The 26,179-nt window shown below is 45.3% G+C and overlaps 1 protein-coding gene and 1 pseudogene across 2 annotated transcripts in view; both read right to left on the minus strand.

The window, feature by feature from the left end:
• The window catches only part of LOC144684026 (importin subunit alpha-4-like), an 82,879-nt gene that overhangs the window by 31,029 nt on the left and 25,671 nt on the right, over positions 1-26,179 (minus strand). For both annotated transcript variants that reach the window (XM_078547734.1, XM_078547735.1), the window contains 6 exons: positions 10,725-10,820; positions 9,274-9,359; positions 3,513-3,599; positions 2,199-2,368; positions 1,375-1,419; positions 1,155-1,286 (listed from right to left, as the gene is read on the minus strand). In XM_078547734.1, the coding sequence (XP_078403860.1) occupies positions 1,155-1,286; positions 1,375-1,419; positions 2,199-2,368; positions 3,513-3,599; positions 9,274-9,359; positions 10,725-10,820 (616 nt within the window). The remainder of the gene's footprint in view (positions 1-1,154; positions 1,287-1,374; positions 1,420-2,198; positions 2,369-3,512; positions 3,600-9,273; positions 9,360-10,724; positions 10,821-26,179) is intronic.
• LOC144683348 (proteasome subunit beta type-1 pseudogene) lies at positions 14,189-15,043 on the minus strand (annotated as a pseudogene).

Below are 26,179 nucleotides of genomic sequence, written 5' to 3' on the forward strand. Positions count from 1 at the left end.
ACTTAGGAAGGGATATTCTTGCATTGGATTATCAGTTCAGATAAGGTTCACGAGGTTGATTCCTGGGATGAAGGGGTCATCGTACAAAGAAAGGTTGAGCAGTTTGGGCCTTTACTCATTGGTATTTAGAAGAATAAGAGGTGGTCTTATTGAAACATATAAGATTCTGAGGGGGCTTGAAAGGGTAGATGCTGAGAGGATGTTTCTCCTTGTGGGGGGGGATCTAAAACTATGGGGCACAGTTTTAAAATAAGAGGTCTCACATTTAAAACAATGATGAGGAGAATTTCTTCTCCCAGCAGGTCATTAATTGTTGGAATTCACTATAAGAACAAAAGAAATTGGAACAGGTGTAGACCCATGGAGCCTGCTCTGCCATTCAATATAATCATGGGTGATCTTGGGCTTCAACTCCATTTTCCTGCCCGCTCCCCATATCCCTTAATTCCCCGAGAGACACAGCCTTAAATGTATCCAACGATGGAGCATCCACAACCCTCTGGAGTAAAGAATTCCAAAGGTTGACAACCCTCTTAGTGAAGAAATTTCTCCTCATCTCAGTCCTAAATGATCAGCCCCTTATTCTGAGACTGTGCCCCATGTTTTAGATTCCCCAACCAGCAGAAACAATCTCTCAGCGTCTAACGTATCAAACCCCTTCAGAATCTTCTGGGTTTCAATGAGATCGCCTCTCATTCTTCTAAACTCCAGAAAATATAAGCCCAATTTACTTAGCATCTCATCACTGGACATGCCCCGCATCCAGGGACCAAAACCATCCCAGAGAGCATCGAGTCGGTCATTGAATATATTCAAAGCCGAGTTAGACAGATTTTTGCTCTACAAGGGAGTTAAAGGTTATGGAGGGGCCAGACAGGAAAGTGCAGTTAAGGTCACAATTAGATCAGGCATGATCTTATTGAATGGTGGAGCAGGCCCAAGGAGCTGAATGTCCTACTCCTGCTCCTATTTCTTATTGCCATCACTGCACTAGTCTGTACAAAGCACTAACCTCATGGCTATCACTGTACAAATCTGTAAAAAGCACTAATCTCACTGGCCATCACTGTACCTGTCTGTATAAAGATCTAATCGCAATGATTCATCACTCTAGCCGATGGGAAGCCTTGATAGTTTAATTTTTTGGAGCTTACCTGAACTTTTACCTCTTGGCAGCTGAGAAGTGGAATTAGATGAGGCACTACACCTGAGTCTATCACCATCTGGATCTGCTCATTTCCTCCGTCCGTTAAATAGGAGAGAGCCCAGACCGTGTCAACTAGAATCTGAGATAACAAATAGTGGTTAAGACAAGCAACTGCAGAGGCGAGTGTCAGGGTTTGCAAACGCAGGATGAATTTTCTAAATACTTACATTTGTATCACTGTGTTGTATTAATACACCCAGAGCTGGTAGCAACTGCAGAACAAAGAGAATCCTCATCACACATTATTCATCCATTCAAATCATTGCCAGTCTACTTTTTAAAAAACACTGCCTAAATGGTAAGTTCAACAGGTTCATTGCTAAATTGTTTCACACATAGTACAGAAGGCAAATCCCCATCGCAACAAAAGGTCTGCACAAAGGCTGTGCTGGTGTTTTGATAATATCTGCCAATAATCCCATAACATGCTCAAGTATTCTGTTTCCATGTTTTAGAAACAGGTATACGCTCCATACAACTCAACTGTTTCGTTTCAGTTGACATCAGCAAGGTGGCATAAGGAATGGAGTCGTGAAGGTTCTAGGATGATACACTGCCACTTCAATGCCTTTCATCAGCTTGTTGAGAATCAGTATTTCCAGGACTCTGAGCTGCCCTGGATGCTTAAGTTAACTCCTATACATATTAACTATGGAGTAGAAGACAAAGAAAACTCCAGCCAGATGCTGCCAGGCACCACACCCACCCCACTGTCACAGCTCGTGTTCAGGGAGTCCAGTGAATCTGTTCACTGCAGTTGGTAAACCATTCCAGGTGAATCGAGGAAGTACTGATGGAGTCATTTTGCCCCTGCCCCAGAATCAGGCTTCTAGTAATTGTTAGACTAACACTAGCAGGAAAAGGTGAACTGCAGAGATACAAAAACCTGCTGCAAGAGAAATAACAAAAACATAATGTTAAGGTTTTCTGGTGAAATAACGTCTGCCTCACACACACAGCATAGCAACAGGAGCTGGTGAATGAAACCTACCTCTTGAATGGTCTCTGCTGGTGGTGGTGGGTCTTTATTTCTGCACAGATTTACAATTACCCATGTGACATTCCGTAAGAAGCTGATTGGGATAGAAGGATTAATGAACGAGAGCAGAGGTTTTATCACTCCTAGACTGATGACATAGTCTCTACATTGGGGCCCATCACCTGAACAGAGAGGGAAGGTTTTGTTAGAGGGAAGCAAGAGGTTGATACATTCCTGATTTACCCTACATCTCTACTTATACTCACACTTCTAAACACTATTCACCCACATACACATACGCGCACACACACACATTACTTCATTTCTGGTATAAGCCACACCAAAGTGCTTATGTTCACCATCATCACTTAACTGTCAGATCCTCAGTTATTTCCTGACTAAAATTTAATTTTCTCCAGCTCATGTGCATCTACAAACAACAGTAAAAGACCAGCTGGTCCAGCAAGCCTACCCTACAATTTCTATCCCCAGCAGACGCAATCTTCAGGGACAGGCAAAAAGAGAGAAATAACCCGAGGTCAATTAGGCAAAAAGCACTCTGAGAAATTTATCTCCATCCCATGATGGGCCTCGCACAAGTTCCAGTAGACGATAGTGTCAAAGGTATTTGCCAATAACGCATCGATCTCTATACCTGGTCACCTTAGACACCCTCAGGAACATGTCCACCTCCCTACTGATTGGTTACAGATAATCTTCACTGTGTAATGATGCATCTCCTGATATCTAACTGAGCTCTATGCTCACCTAATTTCTGCTTGTCCCAGTTCGAACAGCCTAGCCACATGGATTGAATTTAATCCTTCAATTATTTTAAAAAACCTCCTTTAAATCTCAAAATCTTAAAGCTTTTCTAGAGTAAAAAGCTGCATTTCTTTAAGCCCATTGTGATCTTCAAGCTAGGTATCAATCTTGTGCCCTCCTCTGAACTTTTTCCAGAGCCTCTATGTCACTCACCATGTTAAAGGACCAAATTTGAACATGGTATTCTGGCCTCTTGCTCTAGAATAGCACCTGAGGACAGCAGCACAACACTGTTAAAAAATCTCAAAGATGTTGGAGACATCATGAAATCTCTGGAAGGGATAGCTAAGAGACTCATTCTGGTCTTTAAGATTATGGAGGAGTTCAATATAGCAGATGCAGAGATGTTTCCACTTGAGGGGGAGACTAAAACTAGAAAACTTAAATATAAGGCAGTCACTAATTATTCCAATAGGCAATTTAGGAGAAACTTCTTTACCCACATAGCCCAGGCCCCAAAAAACCTTTCATGCAATATTGTTAAACTGGTTATATTCTTACCTATTATGTTTCCCAGGGCCCAAACTGCTTGCTCACAGACATTTTGATGTGGTGAGTGCAATAACCTTAAGAAATAAGGCACAGCATCTGTAATAAAACATCAAGGCACAGTTATTACAATGTCTAGGCAGTGTACTCAGTCAATTTAGGTGCTGTACTTTAGTCCCTTAATTACTGAAACAATTGCAGAAAATGAGTCATTTCTCACAAATGCTGACAAACCAAGAGGGTTTAGATGTCAATGAGTAGATGGCGATTCATTTGGCGCAACAGAAAACTGGAAAAACTCTAGCGTAATTAAGTTGAAGTGAATTAATCCAAGATCATCGAAATGCATCTATTGACAAAAGAATCTAAATACGGGCTTTTGTGATATCATTTTAAGAGAATGTATAAATGTTCAAGGAATCAGGATGTAAAGCAGCATGCGACCAGCAGCCAGTTAGTAGTGTACAAGTTGCAGCGAGTAATGGTTGCTGAATTACTAGAATAGATCTGTCTGTTGAGCCATCCTTGGCTTCAAATAAATCAAACCTACTTATAGTTTTCCAGTCCCGTACGAGAGATTGGTGAGTTTGTGTAAAGGAAGCAGAAATGCAACATGGTGGCAGCTTTGTGAGTTTGAAGACGACAGGAGGAGCCACAGATAAGATCTGGTACAATCCTGAGGCTGTATGTGCATTGAAACTCTTGGAGGCAGAGTCCCTCTACAGATAGTATTTTACAGAACACCTGATTTGTGGGATAGCCGGATCGGTGGTGATTTGGAGCAGCAAGTCAATTCAGAACTGCGCTGTGCAGTTAGTTTTTGAATTGGGCAGAAAAGCCTTAGGGCCTATGTGACATCCTCCGGTGCTATTCCTGCGCAAAAGACAAAAATTGTGCAAAACAGGGAAAATGTGCCACTGGGGTGAGTGTGGCCAAAACCTGAACTGCAGCCAAAAAAAGAGAAGATTTTTTAAAAAAACCAGCTGCATTGTTGGATCTCTCCACTGAGTAAAGAGGTTACAAATCCTCTATAAGACAGGCGCATCTGTAAAAGACAGGGAGCATCAGGAAGATGCTCACCAAATTCCGGAGCATGAATTGGCAGGCCACAGATGTACTATGCAAATGTAGGCTTTTTAAACAAAGGATGGAAATGTGTTTTAGATTTATCTGTCATAGATCCAATAAACAAGCAGTGAAAATAAAGACAGGCATTGGAAATGAGGGGCTGCATAGAGTCAACACTTCTGGACTATCTGAGGAGGATCCTGTTAAGCTGTGGAACATGCTGCAGGATTAGCTTCATGTAAAGGTGAACTTCAGAATACACCAATTGGAGCTGATGGCTCACAGACAACAGCCACATGAATCAATTGATCAGTTTGTCAGCAGGCGCTGTGATAAGGGCAAGGACTGCGATTTTTCAGAAGCTGAGCTGTCTGATTGAAGCTATAACTAGCTCCATTATCCAATGCCAATCAAAGCCTTCCAAAAAGAAAAAGTTCACAGTATTGACACACTGTTAAAAGATGACAGAAAATATGAAGCTATTGTGGCTGGACAACACCAAGTTTTAGGTGCAGCTACCAGTATTGGTGCTGTTGGCAGGGCACAGAAATTATACAAACCATGTGAGAAGTGCAGTATCCAGCACCCACCATGAAGCTGTCCTGCGTTACAAGACCTTTGCAAGGTTTACGGTGTAAAAGAACGCTGGGCTCACCAATGCAGGAAATCTGGTTCCAGAGGGGTGACCAGAGGTTACAATAAGATACAACCAAACAAAAAATATGTGCAGCATACTGGTAGCAACAATAGGGAATGCACCAGAGACCAAAATAAATGTAAGCACATACAAGATTAGTGACAAGGGTGAAGCTTCAGAGTGGAGAAATCTTCAGTCAGCGAACAGGCTTTCCACATTGTGAATTGTACATGGTGTGTGGATGAAGTCAAATAGTTAGAAGCTTTTGCTACTAACTGTATCAGTATCATGTGCCCAAAGAAAAGCGGCAAACACACGCTCACAGCCAAAGTTGACAGGAGGGAGAGCATGAACATCTTATCAGTCAGAGTCCTAAAGGATAGGTATTTGGATCATTGGAAGTCAATGATATAACCAATGACAGCCAAACTAAACGTATACAATAGGTCACCCATTCATTGCATTGGTACATTAATATCGATGGCAACTATGGCAAGTCTGCATGGAAATCACAGGCGTTCTACCTGGTGGACATAAACAAACCAGCAGTAGCAGAGTTACCGGCGTGTAATGAACTCAACATTGTAACCATACATGAGATCACCCACACACCAATCGTGGCAGAAGAGGCCAAAAATAATTGCACTGAGTCAGTCCATGGCCTACAACAGATATATCAAGATAGATCGATGCTAGGAGCAACTTCAGTGGTGATGCTATAGTACACCGCAGAGAAGATGCACTCTTGATCAACACTGCAGAAAGTGCAGTGTGCATATACAGGGAAACTAAGTATGAGATGGATGACATGGAATGTAACAACATTATCCACCATGTGCATCAGCACACCAAATGGTGCAATTCTATGACACGCATACTGAAAATCTGGCTATGCTTAGACCCAACTTGTCTAAATCTCATTCTGCCCACACAAGATCCCAACATTAGAGAACTGAATCCCAAATTCACAGGAACAAAGATTTTCTCCAAGTTGGATGCCAAACATGGATATTGGTCGGTTAATTTGGTAGAGAGATCTCAAGAAATCACGACTTTCAGGACATCATTTGGAAGATACTGCTTCCAGAGATTACCTTTTGGTTGATCCATTTGTCAGGATCTGTTCCAGCAGGATATAGACAGAATCACAGAAAAAAGCCCTGAGCTTGTATGCATTGCCGATGATATTGAGGGAATGGGAAAAACCAAAGAAGAGCATGATCAAAACTTATACTCACTGTCAGCAGCTCATGGTGAAAAAGTCGTCTTCAACAGCAAGAAATGCCAGAAGAATCTGGGTCAGATTAACTACATTTATTCAAGGTCTGGGATCCGTCCTGACCCAGGCCAATTTAAAGATGTACAACACATGCCTACTCCCCAGGACAGAGGACCTGCAGAAATGCCTTGGATTCTTCAAGTTCTTAGATATCACAACACCTAACACCCCCCTCAGCACCGAAACAGTTAAATTCTGACATGGCCAACACCGAAAGTTAATCCCCAGCACCATCAGCACAGAAAGTTAAACTCCTATACAGCCCGACAGAACTGAAAAAGTTAAACCCCAACATCCCCAGCACAGAAAGTTAAACCCCAACACACCCCCACCCCCAGCACTAAAAGAGTTAAACTCCAACATACCCTTCCAGCACGGAAACAGTTAATCTCCAGCATACAACTCCAACACACACCCCCAGCACTAAAAGAGTTAACCTCACACTCAGACCCCACAGCACTGAATAAACCCCAACACACACTCCACCAGCACTGAAACAGTTAAACTCCAACACACACCCCCCCAGCACTGAAACAGTTAAACTCCAACACACACACCCTCCCAGCACTGAAACAGTTAAACTCCAACACACCCACCCCCCAGCACTGAAACAGTTAAACCCCAAAACACACCCTCAGCACTGAAATAGTTAAACCCCAACACACACCCCAGCACTGAAACAGTTAAACTCCAACACACACCCCCAGCACTGAAACAGTTAAACTCCAACACACACTCCCCAGCACTAAAAGAGTTAACCTCACACTCAGACCCCACAGCACTGAATAAATCCCAACACACACTCCACCAGCACTGAAACAGTTAAACTCCAACACACACCCCCCCAGCACTGAAACAGTTAAACTCCAACACACACACCCTCCCAGCACTGAAACAGTTAAACTCCAACACACACACCCTCCCAGCACTGAAACAGTTAAACTCCAACACACACCCCAGCACTGAAACAGTTAAACTCCAACACACACCCCAGCACTGAAACAGTTAAACTCCAACACACACCCCAGCACTGAAACAGTTAAACCCCAACACACACCCCCCCAGCACTGAAACAGTTAAACTCCAACACACACACACCCAGCACTGAAACAGTTAAACTCCAACACACCCCCAGCACTGAAACAGTTAAACTCCAACACACACCCCCCCAGCACTGAAACAGTTAAACTCCAACACACACACCCTCCCAGCACTGAAACAGTTAAACTCCAACACACACCCCAGCACTGAAACAGTTAAACTCCAACACACACCCCAGCACTGAAACAGTTAAACTCCAACACACACCCCAGCACTGAAACAGTTAAACCCCAACACACACCCCCCCAGCACTGAAACAGTTAAACTCCAACACACACACACCCAGCACTGAAACAGTTAAACTCCAACACACCCCCAGCACTGAAACAGTTAAACTCCAACACACACCCCCCCAGCACTGAAACAGTTAAACTCCAACACACACCCCCCCAGCACTGAAACAGTTAAACTCCAACACACAGCCCCCCCAGCACTGAAACAGTTAAACTCCAACACACACCCAGCACTGAAACAGTTAAACTCCAACACACCCCCAGCACTGAAACAGTTAAACTCCAACACACACCCCCCCAGCACTGAAACAGTTAAACTCCAACACACACCCTCAGCACTGAAACAGTTAAACTCCAACACACACCCTCAGCACTGAAACAGTTGAACTCCAACACACACCCCCCCAGCACTGAAACAGTTAAACTCCAACACACACCCCCCCAGCACTGAAACAGTTAAACCCCAACACCCCCCCAGCACTGAAACAGTTAAACTCCAACACACCCCCAGCACTGAAACAGTTAAACCCCAACACACCCCCAGCACTGAAACAGTTAAACTCCAACACACCCCCAGCACTGAAAGAGTTAAACCCCAACACACCCCCAGCACTGAAAGAGTTAAACCCCAACACACCCCCAGCACTGAAACAGTTAAACCCCAACACACACCCAGCACTGAAACAGTTAAACCCCAACACACCCCCAGCACTGAAACAGTTAAACCCCAACACACCCCCAGCACTGAAACAGTTAAACCCCAACACACCCCCAGCACTGAAACAGTTAAACCCCAACACACCCCCAGCACTGAAACAGTTAAACTCCAACACACCCCCAGCACTGAAACAGTTAAACCCCAACACACACCCAGCACTGAAACAGTTAAACCCCAACACACCCCCAGCACTGAAACAGTTAAACCCCAACACACCCCCAGCACTGAAACAGTTAAACTCCAACACACCCCCAGCACTGAAACAGTTAAACTCCAACACACAGCCCCCCAGCACTGAAACAGTTAAACTCCAACACACACCCCCCCAGCACTGAAACAGTTAAACTCCAGCGTCTCCGAAGGTCCAAAGTCTTTAATTTTGAAATCCTGCTGTGTTCCAATCCCCACATTTCCAAAACGCAACGACGACCCAACTAATCTTGACTGTCCACTTTCCAGAGCTCCAAAAGCCTTCCTATTATGGGATAATGCTCCAGCTGTAACCTAACTAACGCCTTTTATAAATTCAACATTTCTTCATCGATTCTATATTCAAAGCAAATTCCTAAACCTACAATCCCTTTGCCTCTCTCTTTCGGTCCATCCTGAAATTTCGAGCCAGTATTTACACACAAGGAGACGGTGTACTGTGGGCATACAACAAACCCCAAATAGATTTCCTAAAAAATGACTGCCCTATAACAAGCGGGTGATATACAGGTTGTTTGATCACTTACTAGCTTTGACTACAGCTTGTGTTTGTGCTGATGTTCCTGATGCTATGTTGGTCAATGCCCATGCTGCTTCAAACTGGAGTGAAGGGCTGCACAAAAGGGAGCAATGGAGAATTGCGTGGGTTAATATGAACAGTCTTGTGTCAAATATTTCTCAGCCAGAATTTCTAATTTGTGCTACAGTTCTAATGTAACTGTGCCAGCCTTGGCACAGCCATAGCATATTCACCTTGGAGTCAGAATGTTGTGATTCAAACCCCACTCCAGAGCCGAGCACATGATCTACGTCACCACTACAGTGCAGTACCGATGGTGCGCTACTCTGACAGTGTGAGGGAGAAAGGGGTGGCAGTACCAAGGGCCGCTGCACTGTCAGAGGATCAGTACTGAGGAAGCGCTGCACTGAGACTGCTGGTACTGAGGATAGTACTTAGGGAGCACTGCACTGTTGGAGGGTCAGTACTGAGGGAGTGCTGCACTGGCAGGGTGGCCGTGCTGAGAAAGTGCGGCACTGAAAGAGGGGCAGTAGTGAAGATGCACTGCATGGGCGACAGGGCAGTACTGAGATGGGTGCACTGTTGGGGGTTACTATTGTTCAGGTAAAACATTAAACCAAAGCCCTGTCTGCCCTCTCAAATGAACTGGTCCATTCCCTCCCAAGATCTTATATCAGTATTTTGAAGAAGAACAGGGGAGCTCTCCCCGGTATCCTTGGCAATATTTAATCCTCAAACACACACCTAAAAAACGGATTATCTATTAATTTACCTCATTGTTGTTTGTGGGAGCTTGTTGTGCATCAGTTGGCTGCTATGTCTCCTACATTACAACAGTGACTACATGTCAAAATTATTTCATTGACCTAAAGTTGTGATTGATGGAAAATAAATGCATTTACTTGCTTCCAAAAAAAAATGCTAAACATTTACAAAATGTAACTAGCTTAAACAACTGAACATAGCTTTAGCAGCGATCTGCCACGTTCTTCTAATTTATAATGCCAAGAGAGGTAAATATTCCTATGCAGGTTAGAAACTGCACTTAAGTTGCAGGGTTGGCTCTGCACACTGGGGCAGGGAAATATGGTGATGCCCAGAGCAGTGGGACAGAAGATGAAGGGGGAATGGTCCTAGTTCTAGCCTATGTGACTGTCTCCAAATAGTTAACTGCATTAAGAAAATAGCTATCACCTGGGAAGAACACACACAAGACTCGAAGTATATCTTAAACAGAGGGAACATTAAAGTAATGAAAGGTTGTTCTGTACACATGGAAAATTCCAGGCACTCTTTCATAGGTCTTCATACATGCACCATTTTGTAAAACTTGCTAAAAAGACAGCAAATATAGTGGCAAGAGTGTGACAAAAGGGGACATCATAATGCAGAAGGGTTGGCACTCGTACTCCAAGACCACACACGGAAGTGTCAAATCATCACATGCACAGTACATACTTCTCATCTCTTTCTAGGCATTGCACAAGGATCGGCAAAATTCCAGAGTTGATTAAGTCGTCAATAGGGGGATTCCGGTCACTTGACAGAAGCTTTCTGCATAAAGATTTAGCAAAAATATATTACACTTTGAACATTAATAAGAATTGAAATTACAGTAAACTTTTGTGTTATCTGGCACTCTACCAACTGAATTCCCTACTAACCAGAAATTCTACTGTTCCCCTAATATGAATAGTCACTTTTACCAACCAGAAATAATTACAAAGTTATCCTGAACCCATGCCTGCATACTAAATTATTTTATACTTTATGTTTTAATGTATTGTTGAAGATTAGAAGTAAACAGTTCATGCTACAAGTATTGCACTGTATTCCATCGATAAATGGAACTCTCCGTTAACCAGCGTTTTTGATTAACCATGTGCATGCTGGATCATAAAGATTTTACTGCAGATTCAAATCAAAGCAGAACGTCAGTGTAAATTTCTTACTGCAAGATATCTTAATTTCCAGTAGTTCAGTTCTTTGTTCAATACAAAGCCTCTAAGTCCAGATTCTCAACCTTATTGTTTCTGAGGGCACCATCCTGTGTGAGAAAAATTCCACCAACCCTCTATAACATAACACAAGTATCTTTTCTGTGTAAAAATAGTTACACAATTAAACATACATATGTATATTTTTTTTACTTACTTCATGTGAAACTTGTTGCTGCCATTGAGCAACAATTTTGTCAAGATGTGGAGATCTGAACTGCTAGATACTGATCACTGACCAGAAACTGAACTGGACTAGCCATATAAACTAGCCATGGCTACAAGAGCAGGTCAGAGGCTAGGAATCCTGTGGCAAGTAACTCACCTCCTGACTCCCCAAAGCCTATCCACCATCTACAAGGCACAAGTCAGGAGAGTGATGGAATACTCCCTGCTTGCCTGGATGAGTGCAGCCCCAACAACACTCAAGAAGCTCAACACCATCCAGGACAAAACAGCCCGCTTGATCAGCACCCCATCAATCACCTTAAATATTCACTCCCTCCACCACCAACGCATAGTGACGGTCGTGTGTACCATCGACAAGCTGCATTGCAGCAACGCAACAAGGCTCCTTTGACCAGCAACCTTGACACCTGGAAGGACAAGGGCAACAGACAAACAGAACACCACCACCTGCAAGTTCACCTCTAAGTCACACACCATCCTGACTTGGAACTATATGCCGTTCTTTCACTGTCACTATGGATATAGCTACGCCGACTGCAGCGGATCAAGACTGTGGCCACTTTCTCAGAAGGATAATTAAGATTGGTAACAAATGCAGGCCTTGCTAGCATCCCATGAACAAATAATTTAAAAAATGAATATACTCTAGGGGGAGGTGGTGGCGTAGTTGTATTGTCACTGGGCTGGTAATCCAGAGACCCAGGGTAATGATCTGGGGACCCAGGTTTGAATCCCACAACAGATGGTGGAATTTGAATTCAAATAAAATCTGACATTAAAAGAAACCATTGTCGATTGTTGTAAAAACCCATCTGGTTCACTAAAATCCTTTAGGGAAGGAAATCTGTCGTCCTTACCTGATCTGGCCTACATGTGACTCCAGACCCACAGCAATGCCCTCTGAAATGGCCGAGCAAGCCCCTCAGTTGTATCAAACCACTACAAAGTCACAAAATAAGAATGAAACCGGACAGACCACCCGGCATCGACCTAGGCAGTGGAAACGATAACAGCAATTGCAGCCCTGTCAACCCTGCAAAGTCCTCTTTACTGACATCATAGAAACATAGAAAATAGGAGGAGTAGGCCATTCGGCCCCTCAAGCCTGCTCCGCCATTCATTATAATCATGGCTGATCATCCAACTCAATAGCCTGCCCCCGCTTTCTCCCCATATCCTTTGATCCCCTTTGACCCAAGAGCTATATCTAACTCCTTCTTGAAAACATACAGTGTTTTGGCCTCAACTGCTTTCTGTGGTAGTGAATTCCACAGGCTCACCACTCTCTGGGTGAAGAAATTTCTCCTCATCTCAGTCCTAAATCATCAACCCCATATCCTCAGACTGTGACCCCTGGTTCTGGATTCCCCCACCATCGGGAACATCCTTCCTGCATCTAATCAGAAGTGGCAGTCAATTAAACACTAAGATAAAAGCAAAATACTGCGGATGCTGGAAATCTGAAACAAAAACAAAAATAGCTGGAAAAACTCAGCAGGTCTGACAGTATCTGCAGAGAGGAGCACAGTTAACGTTTCGAGTCTGTATGACTCTTCAACAGAACTAAGGAAAAATAGAAATGAGATGAAATATAAGCTGTTTGAGGGGGGTGGGGCAGGTAGAGCTGGATAGAGGGCCAGTGATAGGTGGAGGCAAAGAAGAGATTGCCAAAGATGTCATAGACAAAAGGACAAAGAGGTGTTGACGGTGGTGATATTATCTAAGGAATGTGCTAATGGTGACATTAAGGGTAGAAAGCAGGACCAGCAAGTGACAGATAGCCCTAGTGGGGGTGGACTGGGGTGGGGGGAAGGGATCAAAATAGGCTAAAAGGTGGAGATAAAACAATAGATGGAAATACATTTAAAAATAATAGAAATAGGTGGGAAAAGAAAAATATATTTAAAAAAATATAAATAATTGGAAAAGGGGGGATCGGAAAGGAGGTGGGGATGGAGGCGAGAGCTCATGATCTGAAGTTGTTGAACTCAATGTTAAGTCCGGAAGGCTGTAAAGTGCCTAATCGGAAGATGAGGTGCTGTTCCTCCAGTATGCATCCTGCATCTGCCCTGTCTAGTCCTGTTACAATTTTATAGGTTTCATCTGGGGACTGGTGCCAAAATTGGGAGAGCTGTCTCACAGACTAGTGAAGCAATAGCCTGACAGTTCTGTTGAAGGGTCGTGAGGACTCGAAACGTCAACTCTTTTCTTCTCCGCCGATGCTGCCAGACCTGCTGAGTTTTTCCAGGTAATTTTGTTTTTGTTTTGGACTTCCAGCATCCGCAGTAGTTTTTTGTTTTTAAGCCTGACAGTCATCCTCACGGAATCATATCTTACAGATAATGTCCTAGACTCCACCATCACCATCCCTCGGTATGTCCTGTCCCACCAGCAGGACAGGCCCAGCAGAGGTGGCGGCACAGGGGTATACAGTCGGGAGGAAGTTTCCCTGGGAGTCCTCAACATTGACTCCAGGCCCCATGAAGTCTCATGGAATCCAATCAAACATGGGCAAGGAAACCACCTGTTGATTATCACATACCGCCCTCCCTCAGCTGACGAATCAGTGATCCTCCATGTTAACTCTAATAATTGTATCTAAGGGAAGAATGAGTCTGAAGCTGGTCTTTTACCTCAAGCAGGTTTATTCTTCAGCCAGCTCAAGGGAGTGACGGGGCCCGCCAGAATGTTACATCTGCCCACCACCTGTCTTAACAATGCCAGTCAACAAGATGATTGTTTTTTTTACCGGCGTGAAAGTTTATTTGTCAGTATATTACAACAAAACTTACAAAAAGGATTTGCCAGCACAGGTACATCACTGGTGTGAAAGGAAAATGACTACTTCAAATCAACAATAACCTTGTTCTGAACAGGAAAGGTTTTTGGTCTTAATCTTTCCGAAGAGACAGTGATTCTTTTTTGATTCCATCTTTTGTAATGATGCGAATCTTCAGAGCGTCACTGGTGTAAACATCTCTCTCAGCTGCAGAGATGAAAACATCTTTTACCAGCTGGAAGGCTTTTTCCAGTGCAAGAGGGACATGTTCCACATTCTCCATGTTCTTGAATCCAATTTGGTTGTCTAGAAGTGGCTGCAGCAAGACACCAGCTGAACCAACAGCTTTGTATGCATCTCTCTTATCGGATCCTGCAGAGTCAAAGCTGGACACTGCACCCCTTCCCTTCCTCATCAAGGACACCAATGATGTTGTAAACATAATAAGGGGAGAAGTGTCAAGAGTACAGAATTGTAGAGAGCATTGCTGCTATTGCCCCACTTGTCATTGTCATATTGTTTGAATGTTTGTACATCTTTAATCTTGCATCAATAATTTTTGTTAGTGTTAGGCAATCCCCATGGAATCCAGTGCATCCAATCACTATTTGGTCTGTCAGTTTGTAGCATTTTGGTGAGTTCCGGCTGTGAATGGAGTAACCCTCACTCAGTTTTGTATCTGAAGCAACAATGGAAAAGTCTTTGCCAGCTAAGGCCAACACAGTTCCTCCATTGAAGGTGTAAGGGGAGAAGCAATGCTGCACAGGCCTCGAGTGCTGGCATTCCCCCATGGACCTTGACAATGTAATTACTGATACCTTGATAGTCCGTGTTGAACACCACTTGGAGGAAGCACTGAGAGTGGCAAGGGCGCAGAATGTACTCTGGGTGGGGGGCTTCAATGTCCATCACCAAGAGTGGCTCGGTAGCCCCACTACTGACCGAGCTGGACGAGTCCTAAATGGCATAGCTGGTAGACTGGGTCTGCAGCAGGTGATGAGGGAACTAACAAGACGGAAAATCATACTTGACCTCATCCTCACCAACCTGCCTTCCGTAGATGCTTCTGTCCATGACAGTATCGGTAGGAGTGACCACCACAGTCGTTGTGGAGACAAAGTCCCACCTTCAAATTGAGGATACCCTCCATCATGTTGTGTGGCACTACCACCGTGCTAAATGGGATAGATTTCAAATAGATCTAGCAACTCAAGTCTGGGCAGCCATGAGGTGTTGTGAGCCATCAGCAGCAGCAGAATTGTACTCGAACACAATCTGTAACCTCATGGCCCAGCATATCCCCCACTCTACCATTCCCATCAAGCCAGGGGATCAATCCTGGTTCAATGAAGATTGCAGGAGGGCATGCCAGGAGCAGCACCAGGCATACATTAAAATGAAACACAGGACTACTTGCGTGCCAAAAAACATAAGCAGCCAGTGTGCGATAGACAAAGCTAAGCAATTCCACAACCAATGGATCAGATCTAAGCTCCACAGTCCTGCCACAAAAGAAATAAGAAATAGGAACAGGAGTAGACCATTCGGCCCATCGAGCCTGCTCCGCCATTCAATAAGATCATGGCTGAACTTCTTGTGTTTCAATTTCTACATTCCCATCTACCCCCGATAACCTTTGATTCCCTTGCCTAACAAGAATCTATCTACCTCTGCCTTAAAAATATTCAATGCCCCGCCTGCACCACCTTCTGAGGCAAAGAGTTCCAAAGTCACACATCCAGTCGTGAATGGTGGTGGATAATTAAACAACTCACTGGAGGAGGAGGCTCCACAAATATCCCCATCCTCAATGATGGAGGAGCCCAGCACATCAGTGCAAAAGATAAGGCTGAAGCATTTGCTACAATCTTCAGCCAGAAGTGTCGAGTGGATGATCCATCACGGCCACCTCCTGAGGTCCCCAGCATCAGAGATGCCAGTCTTCAGCCAATTCGATTCAGTCCACGTGATATCAAGAAACGGCTGAAGGCACTGGGTACTGCAAAGGCTATGGGCCCTGACAACATTCCGGTAATAGTACTGAAGGCTTGTGTTCCAGAACTTGCTGGGCCCCTAGCCAAGCTGTTCCAGTACAGCTACAACACTGGCATCTACCCGGCTATGTGGAAAATTGCCCAGGTATGTCCTGTACACAAAAAGCAGGACAAATCCAACCCGGCCAATTACTGCCCCATCATCCACTCTCGATCATCAGTAAAGTAATGGAAGGCGTCATCAGCAGTGCTATCAAGCGGCACTTGCTTAGCAATAACCTGCTCACTGACACCCAGTTTGGGTTCTGCCAGGGCCACTCAGCTCCTGACCCTATCACAGCCATGGTTCAAACATGGACAAAAGAGCTGAACTCCGGAGGTGAGGTGAGAGTCACTGCCCTTGACATCAAGGCAGCATTTGACCGAGGGGGACAGATCTGCATATTTTGCTCACTCAAGGGCTGAAGAGCACATTTCGGAAAGATAAGGTTTGGAGCAACAATAAACCGAATTTGAAATAAAAGTTAGGTTTTAAGGAATGAAACAATTGCTGAGCAAAAGTACAGAAATTTAACAACAATAAATTGTTAATTTAAAAAAGAGTAATTAATAAAAACGACCAGACTGTGAGAAGGTCAGAGTGTGTGTGCCCGGCTCACACCCTCACCCACTGTGAATGGGGGTGTGTGTTTGTGTTGTGCATGGTGGTGAGCGAGTGAGAACCTGAAACTGGGTGCAAGGCAGACTTGCATTCCGACCGCACCCCCCCAACACAGTCTCTCGCACTCTCGCCCCCACACAGTCTCTCGCACTCTCCCCCCGCACAGTCTCTCGCACTCTCCCCCCGCACAGTCTCTCGCACTCTCCCCCCGCACAGTCTCTCGCACTCGCCCCCCGCACAGTCTCTCGCACTCTCCCCCCGCACAGTCTCTCGCACTCTCGCCCCCGCAGTCTCTCGCGCTCTCCCCCCGCACAGTCTCTCGCACTCTCCCCCCGCACAGTCTCTCGCACTCGCCCCCCGCACAGTCTCTCGCACTCTCCCCCCGCACAGTCTCTCGCACTCTCCCCCCGCACAGTCTCTCGTGCTCTCCCCCCGCACAGTCTCTCGCGCTCTCCCCCCGCACAGTCTCTCGCACTCTCCCCCCGCACAGTCTCTCGCACTCTCGCCCCCACACAGTCTCTCGCACTCTCCCCCCGCACAGTCTCTCGCACTCTCCCCCCGCACAGTCTCTCGCACTCGCCCCCCGCACAGTCTCTCGCACTCGCCCCCCGCACAGTCTCTCGCACTCTCCCCCCGCACAGTCTCTCGCACTCTCGCCCCCGCACAGTCTCTCGCGCTCTCCCCCCGCACAGTCTCTCGCGCTCTCCCCCCGCACAGTCTCTCGCACTCGCCCCCCGCACAGTCTCTCGCACTCGCCCCCCGCACAGTCTCTCGCACTCTCCCCCCGCACAGTCTCTCGCGCTCTCCCCCCGCACAGTCTCTCGCGCTCTCCCCCCGCACAGTCTCTCGCACTCTCCCCCCGCACAGTCTCTCGCACTCGCCCCCCGCACAGTCTCTCGCACTCGCCCCCCGCACAGTCTCTCGCACTCTCCCCCCGCACAGTCTCTCGCACTCTCGCCCCCGCACAGTCTCTCGCGCTCTCCCCCCGCACAGTCTCTCGCACTCTCCCCCCGCACAGTCTCTCGCACTCGCCCCCCGCACAGTCTCTCGCACTCTCCCCCCGCACAGTCTCTCGCACTCTCCCCCCGCACAGTCTCTCGTGCTCTCCCCCCGCACAGTCTCTCGCGCTCTCCCCCCGCACAGTCTCTCGCACTCTCCCCCACCCCCGCACAGTCTCTCGCACTCTCCCCCCACACAGTCTCTCGCACTCTCCCCCCGCACAGTCTCTCGCACTCCCCCTACACACTCTCTCACTACCCCACACATTCACACTCCTTCACTTCCCCCACACACTCACCAACACCGCACATACACACAGTGAGGTTCTCTCACTCCCCCTCCCCCAGACACACGTGCTCACCCTCTCACTCCCATCCTCCCCAGCTCGCCAGAACTTTGCTCTCCACAGGCCCAACATGACTTCACCAACTGGCCCCACCCTCCCCGGGCCCGATGCAATTTTGCCCTTCCCGACACCAAAAATTTGCCTTCCAGGGACCTGACATAACTGGCTCTCTGGGCTCCAGCCCTGGTGTTCCTGATTCCCCAGGCTCCAGCCCCACCTTACCATCGCTTCCCTCAGCCCAGCAGCCCTCAGCACACTCACCAACGCTGGTGTTTGCTGCTCCTCCAATCAGAGACTGTTTCTTTCCCTCGTGGGAGTGAACCAGTCTCAAATTGGAGGGGCTGCTCCATGCAGAATCTCCCACTGAAACTCACCTGTTTGACATGAATTTTGAAAACTGGCTCCAGGGGCCGGATGTTGGACAAGCCTGATCTAGAAGGACAAGGGCAGCAGACACATGGGAACACCACCACCTGGATGTTTCCCTCCAAGTCACTCACCATCCTGACTTGGAAATATATCGCTGTTCCTTCACTGTCACTGGGTCAAAATCCTGGAACTCTCTCCCTAGCAGCACTATGGGTGTACCTACACCCCATGGACTGCAGCGGTTCAAGAAGGCAGCTCATCACCACCTTCTCAAGGGCAACTGGGGATGGGAAATAAATGCTGGCCCAGCCAGCAACATCCACATTCCATGAATGAATAAAAAAACAGGACTCCCTCTACTCCATTTACCTGATTCATGACCTGAGCCTACAGCCTCAAAGGGTGACAGAGGTAGATACGCTCATTGCATTTAAAGCTATCCTTGGACATGTACTTGATGTAATGTGCAGGGCTATGGACCAAGATTTGGAAAGTAGGATTAGGCTGGAAGGCCATTCAGCTGACATGGACACAATGGGCCAAATAGCCTCCTTCTGTGCCATAAAGTGTTTCTAAGTTATGAGGTAGATTTTAGGCAAAACTGGTTTCACAGATAGATGACTCTGGATAAAAGCAAACTGTGATCAAGTAACCGAGAGAGAGAATCAATTCCAATATGAGGAAATTTCTGCTAAACTCCCTGAAATGAGGACATGCGTTTCTCATATTGTGAGTGGTGGGTGAGTGAGCTTGGTCAATGGCACTGGATTTAAACATCGAGAACATCATAGTGGCTGACACCCTGCCATCAACCCAATGTGATCTCACCCACCGTGCTGAAGGCAGGTTATGGCTAAAGAGGAAACATTCAGACTTGGATGGATAACCGCTGATGGCATTATCTGGAGACTGAACCATGAGAATCATCCCAGTACTGGAATAGGAAATGACCCAGGAACGGAGTAAATTCCAATGGAACAGGCACATTGTGGTGGGTGTGGTGGGGGTGGTGAGGGGGGTGGGTGTGGTGGGGGTGGTGAGGGGGGTGGGGGGGGTGGGTGGGGGGGGGGTGTGGTCTGTATCCTTGCTGCTGTCAACATACACCTAAACTCTCAGCAATCAACTCAATAGAGTCTGTCAGGGATAGAGTTTGGAATCCATATCTGGAAGCTGATTTGGTTTCTTGACACTGATTTATTCGACCCAATGATCTCTCAGTTGCCCCTCTTCTACTCTGCTTCGACACTGCAGTATCTGGCTCTCAATGAGTCTGTTTGTGTCTCTAATTGTCACAGTTCCTAGAAGAATCAGGGGAGTTCAAATCCTTACTATACTATTCCCCCAGCATGTCCCCATTCTTTGTATGGAATTATCACAAGTGTCATCTTACATTTAATATTGGCCTGGATTTTGCGGTGGGTGCCAATCTCAAAGGAAGCTGCCCACAAAGATCTGGCATGGTTTTCCCCTTTCTGGATGGCAGTTTAAATTTGGCACCAAGCTGAGCAGCCAATCAAAATGAAGTATATTGCTTTGCTTTTAATTTAAATTTTCAGACATCAAAATAACTGATTATGAAAGGATTAAGGTAGAAGCTAAAGTATCAATATAATCGAATGGAAACTATTTTAAATGTGCGGAATTTTTATCACAGTGGAGAAATTGACATCCAACAAAAATAATATTAGTTTTTCAGGGGCAATGAGGGTGTTTAACAGTTAGTACGCTGTAAAAACTAGTTACATCTGTGAGAATGGATGTCATTTTTGAAGTATTTTTGGGCAATATTGTGTTATTCTGTGACAAAGGCTGTGTGTCTGTGTGCGTGTGTGTCAATACTTTAATTAAGCTGGGGAAAGGTTACTAGCGACAGGTTGTCTGAGAGGTTAGAGCATACAATAGGTTTTAGGTATAAGTAAATAGGTTGGATCTAACATTTGCATTTTTAGATAAGTTTAGAGTTCGTTTGAATATCAAAGGGAAGTCAGACATGTCAAGAAACATTTTTGCATCTTACAGGAGTTTCAAAGGTAAACAGGAGAGGGCATATTACATTTTACTGACCTGAAAGCAGAGACAAAATAGAAACATGAAAGATTTTAGATTTTGAAGGATTTGAGTTTCAAAGAGGTGTGAGAACAATGGAGCCTGAAGATGAAAGGGAGGAAAAGGTATTTTAGAGTTACTGTGGAGAGCTTGGTTGCTGACTGTTGGCTGTGTGAGGAGGATCTCCTGGAAACAGCTCCAGGCTGGGAGAAAGATGCAGTTTGAATCAGCCATCCAGTCAAGCCAGAAAAGTCTTGGGCTGCAAAAAGCAGTCTTGTTCTGAAGTCTTGGATTTCCACAGCAGAGTGGAAGAGAGTTTAAGAGATTGTGTGGTATGCCTTTATTAAAGCTACAGCAGTTTACCTTGAGTAATATTACTGGATTACAGTTAAACATCTGTAAGGGAGTGTTGCCTGGAAGGTGTTTACTTGTGGGTCTGACCAAAAAAAGCAGTTTTTAGTTTCAGTTGGTATGTATGTCACAGAGTGAAGACAGAAAAGGTCTAAGACTCTCTCTAGCTGGAAATGATGCCAGACTGTTAAGGAACTCACATGCATTGCTCTAAAGTTAAAGTTATAGTGGATTTAGAGACAGTTTTTTTGATATCTGAAAGGAGGTGTGGAAGGACTTCTTGTGAATGGTCAGCAGTCTACTGGAAAAGAAAACTCTTTGTAACTGAACCATCTCTACCCTTGGTGTGGAAATAGTGGTACCTCTTCACTGCAGCGTTAGGTCTGTAAGGGTAATGCTGGGATAAAAGGGATAGCATGAGTTTGAATCATTTTTTCTTGGTCTGTGTTGAAATTCATTCTAACCTTTTTGTTGTCCAGTGTAATATAGTTTAAGTTCCTTGTTTAATAAATGTATTATCTCTTTGTTAAAAAAAAGTTAATAGACTCCTGTGAATCTGTTTCAGTAAGTACCCTCTACTGTTTAAAAAGATGAATATTGAAAGAAAATTATGATCCATCAAGTCAGGTTCCATTCTGGGATCTAACTTGTCCGGTAATAACATCAGCTGGGATCCTAACACTGTGCATATGCAGACTTCAAAGTTATTGTCAGTGGATCAATGACAACTTTGCTATCTTTACCACTGCAAAATCTGGGCCTCAGATTTGAGGGGACCAATGGGGTTTGAGATACTTATTCTGCTCTTCTTTCTATTTGAGAACTTGAACAGATGTTTGAAAGATTTTCATCACTCTATGACTGTAAAGTTCAATGCTCTTTCTAGACATTTTTGCAATAGAGGCAGAAAGCATCAGGCATGACATTAATACTGCTTCTCCTTGTTCACCAGACCCAAACATATAGGCTGTCAACTGTGGATCAGTTATCTACCTGTGTGGTTCAGGATGAGGGGACTCAGTTAAAGTGAATAAACCAGAGACAAACTGCAAGAGCTTTGCAGCTTCAGTTCCTGGGGCAGCCATTGGGTGGCAGCATCATTTTGGGTCCAATCACCAATATGAACCTTTTCTCGCTGGCCCCTTCGAACCTTTGTGGCTGCAGACCCCAGTTTGGAACCCCTACTCCAAGTAATTCTTTTCCATTTATACAATAATTTTCACATCACTGCAATCCTAAATACTGCAAAATTCCATTAGAGATCCATCCATCCTTTAGTGCTGTTCTCAGTTAGGGGCCACCAATCAGTATCATTCAAGAATAAAATCTTTTAAAAATCTCATTGTGAGCAGGGTCAACAGAAAGAAAGTGAGACTTATCTCTGCTGATGTCAGTGATGCCTCATCTGCTATGAAGAATTATGGTTTGAAATAGGCTGCATTTTTTAACCCACCTGCATAAACAGGAGAGTTTAAATCAGTGCACTGACGAGAGGTCACTGTTGATGTTACAGGAGAGAGGACCCAGCTCCTCTCCTCCCTCAGATTCATTCCTGACAGTTGGCTGGGCAGATTGTGCCATGTGCGCTTGCCCACTCACCCATGTTGAAATCCAGTTTGCGGGGCAATAGGTTAGTGGAGTTTGACGTCCATTTTGAAGGATAATAGGCCAAACATTAACCAATATATGTCAGCAAACGTTCGGTTTACAGCTGCTTGCCCTTGGCAGCTGTTTACAGAGCCAATGCAGTCGATCAAACTGCCAGCTGCCACTAAGAGCTAGCAGTCCCGAGACCAATACTCCAGAGGAATCACTCATGCCAGTTGCAGCCATAAAAGTTTACGTTTTTTATATTGGGAAGTGAACCTGGAGTTTAGGGACAAAACGCATACGGTGACCCATGGACCTCAGAAGCAAAAAGGTTGAGAATCTCTGCTTTAACCTGTCAATTGTGTTCCACTGTTAACCAGAGCAATGGTCTGGCACTGAATTTTAAAAAATTCATTCATGGAATGTGGGTGTCGCTGGCTAGGCCAGCATTTATTGTCCATCCCTAACTGCCCTTCTTCAGGGGGCATTTAAGAGTCAACCACATTGCTGTGGATCTGGAGTCACATGTAGGCCAGACCAGGTAAGGACAGCAGATTTCCTTCCCTAAAAGACATTAGTGAACCAGATGGCTTTTTACAACAATCGACAATGGTTTCATGGTCATCATCAGACTTTTAATTCCAGATATTTTTTTTACTGAATTCAAATTTCATCATCTGCCGTGGCGGGATTCGAACCTAGATCCCCAAAGTAATACCACTACACCATCACCTCCCCAATTAGCAACTACAGGACTTAGGAGCAGGCGTAGGTCATTTGGCCCTTCGAGCCTGCTCCGCCATTTGATAAGGTCATGGCTGATCGGATTGTGATTTCAACTCCACTTTCCTGTCTGCCCCCCCATAACCCTTGACTTTCCCGTCAATCAAAAATCTCCAACTCAGCCTTGAATAAATTCAATGGCCCAGCCTCCACTGCTTTCTGGGGAAGAGATTTCCACAGACTAACAAACCTCAGAGAAAAAAATTCTCATCTCCATCTTAAAAGGGAGACCAATTATTTTTAAACTGTGTCTCCTAATTCCAGTCTCCCCAACAAGAGGAAACATCCTCCTGTGTCCACCCTTGAGTCCCCTCAGGATCTTATGCGTTTCAGTAAGATCACCTGTCAGCTGCAATGTAACATGATGAGCTGAGACACGATTCCAGTGCCATTCATCATCCCATTATCCTCTCACAGACTGCACTGATCTCACTCAACATCCTGATCTCATGGAAAACGTTAGGTTACAGAAAATGCTCAGTCCCTGTGATCTCCTGGACTGGTTTCAATTGCCTGAGGGGGTCAGGGAACAACTTTCCAGAATATTTTTCCCCCTTATTGGTCAAGTTATTCTATTTGGTTGCCTACCCCAGAGGGTGAGAGATGGTAAGAGAATTTCTGAATTTTAAAAAATTCATTCATGGGATGTGGGTGTCACTGGCTAGGCCAGCATTTATTGCCCATCCCTAACTGCCCTTGTTCAGAGAGCATTTAAGAGTCAACCACATTTTTTATGACAATCGACAGTGGTTTCATCAGACTTTTAATTCCAGATTTTTATTGATTGAGATTTCACCATCTGCCAAGGTGGGATTCAAACCCAGGCCCCCAGAGCATTACCCTGGGTCTCTGGAATACCAGCCCAGTGGCAATACCACTATGTCACCACCTCCCCTGAAGTCATGATGAGTTGATTCATGATCTCCAGCCATGATGGTGCATGGGGCAGGATTGATGGAGCAACTGCTCTTTTTCTGCTCATCAATTCCTTATCTTAAATCGAATTCTGGAGTCGGAGAGATGATGCATCAGGACATAAGTACACTGTATCCCACTCAGGCTATACTGGCTACCGTCAGCACCATGATATCCTCAGAACAGGGGCAGCATCAATACACAAGCCCAACTGTGATCTCATTTATATGTGATCATATAAATCACATATGATTTATTCATGTGTGCATGCATACCTATCCACTCCAAATATGACCAGGTAATGCTGTCCCAAGCACTAGGACCTGCACAACATGTGACCATAGCACATTAGCACATGCCCATGTTACAAGTAAACTCTAACACTACATTTCTGCTGCAGAACTAAATAATTACTTGATAAAATATGGAGATATTACCTGTGTGTTTCTTTATTTGAAAAAAGCACAAAAGTTTCCTATTTTCTTATTTCAGCATGGAAGGAGTCCATTCAGCCCATCGTATCTAAGATGACCAACACCAGCCATCCAGCCTATTCCCAGTTTTCAGCTCTTGGTCCATAGTCTTGTAGGTCCCAGCAGTTCAAGTCCAGGTCTAAGTACTTTTGAAATGTGATGAGGATTTCTCCCTCTACCATACTTTCAGGCAGTGAGTTCCAGATCCCACCACCCTCTGAATGAAAAGATTTCTCATCAAATTCCCTTTAAATCTTCTACCTCCTTCCTTAAATCTATACCACCTGGTTATGGGCCCCTCAACCAAGGGAATAAGGCTTTCCTATCCTCTATATCTAGACCCCTCATATGTTTATACGCTTCAATTAAGTCTCCCTCATCCTCCTCTGTTTCAAAGAAAACAACCCTAGCCTATCCAAACTTTCTTCATAACTAAAATTCTCCAGTCCAAGTACCTTCTCTAATGCTATCACATTTTTCCTATAATACGGTGACCAGAACTGCACGCAGTACTCCAGCTATGGCCTACTTAATGCCAATGCCATTGATACCAATGCCCATCCAGGACCCTCTACCCCTTCCCGTCCCTCTGACCCCACCTCGTCTTCTAATCCTAGCCCCGGCCGTGTATTCACCATACCCCCTGACTTCCCCTCTCTGATGCTGAACGTTCAGTGCTCAGCAAAGGACTCAGTTTCATACCCTTACACCCTCATCTCAATGAATTCCGGGCTCAACACGATGCTGAACTCTTCTTCCGCCGCCTTCGTCTCCGTGCTCACTTCTTTGGGCAGGAGTCCTCCCCCTGTTCAACGGATCCTTTTACCCGCCTCCAATATTCTCCCTCCACCTGGACCCCTCCCTCTGGCCTCTTACCTGCTCTTGACCTTTTCATTGAGAACTGCCGGCGTGACATTGGCTATCTCAATTTCTCTGGCCCTCTCACCCACTCTAACCTGTCTTCTTCTGAATTTGCCGCATTCCGTTCTCTCAGGTCCAACCCTGACTTTGTTATTAAACCCGCTGACAAGGGTGGTGCTGTTGTTGTCTGGCGCACTGACCTCTACCTCGCAGAGGCTAAGCGCCAACTCTCAGACACTTCCTCCTACCTCCCCCTCACCACCGAACATCAAGCCATTGTTTCCAAGACTGTCACTGACCTCATCTCCTCTGGAGATCTTCCCAGGGAAGATATATATAAACGGTGACCCATCTGATTTTGCTGTGTGATCCCGCTGTGTGAATTTGCTGCAGGTTTTACATCACAGGAACCACTCTTTTCAAAAAAAAAGTTGCAGCACAATACAGGGGGTCCATGGAATTTTTATTATACAGCACAGAGACTTCGGAAGCAAAAAGGTTGAGAATCTCTGCTTTAACCAGTCAATTGTGTTCCACTGTTAACCAGAGCAATGGTCTGG

This window comes from Cetorhinus maximus, chromosome 8 (genome assembly GCF_964194155.1).
Source record: "Cetorhinus maximus chromosome 8, sCetMax3.hap1.1, whole genome shotgun sequence".
In the NCBI taxonomy this organism is placed as follows: domain Eukaryota; kingdom Metazoa; phylum Chordata; class Chondrichthyes; order Lamniformes; family Cetorhinidae; genus Cetorhinus; species Cetorhinus maximus.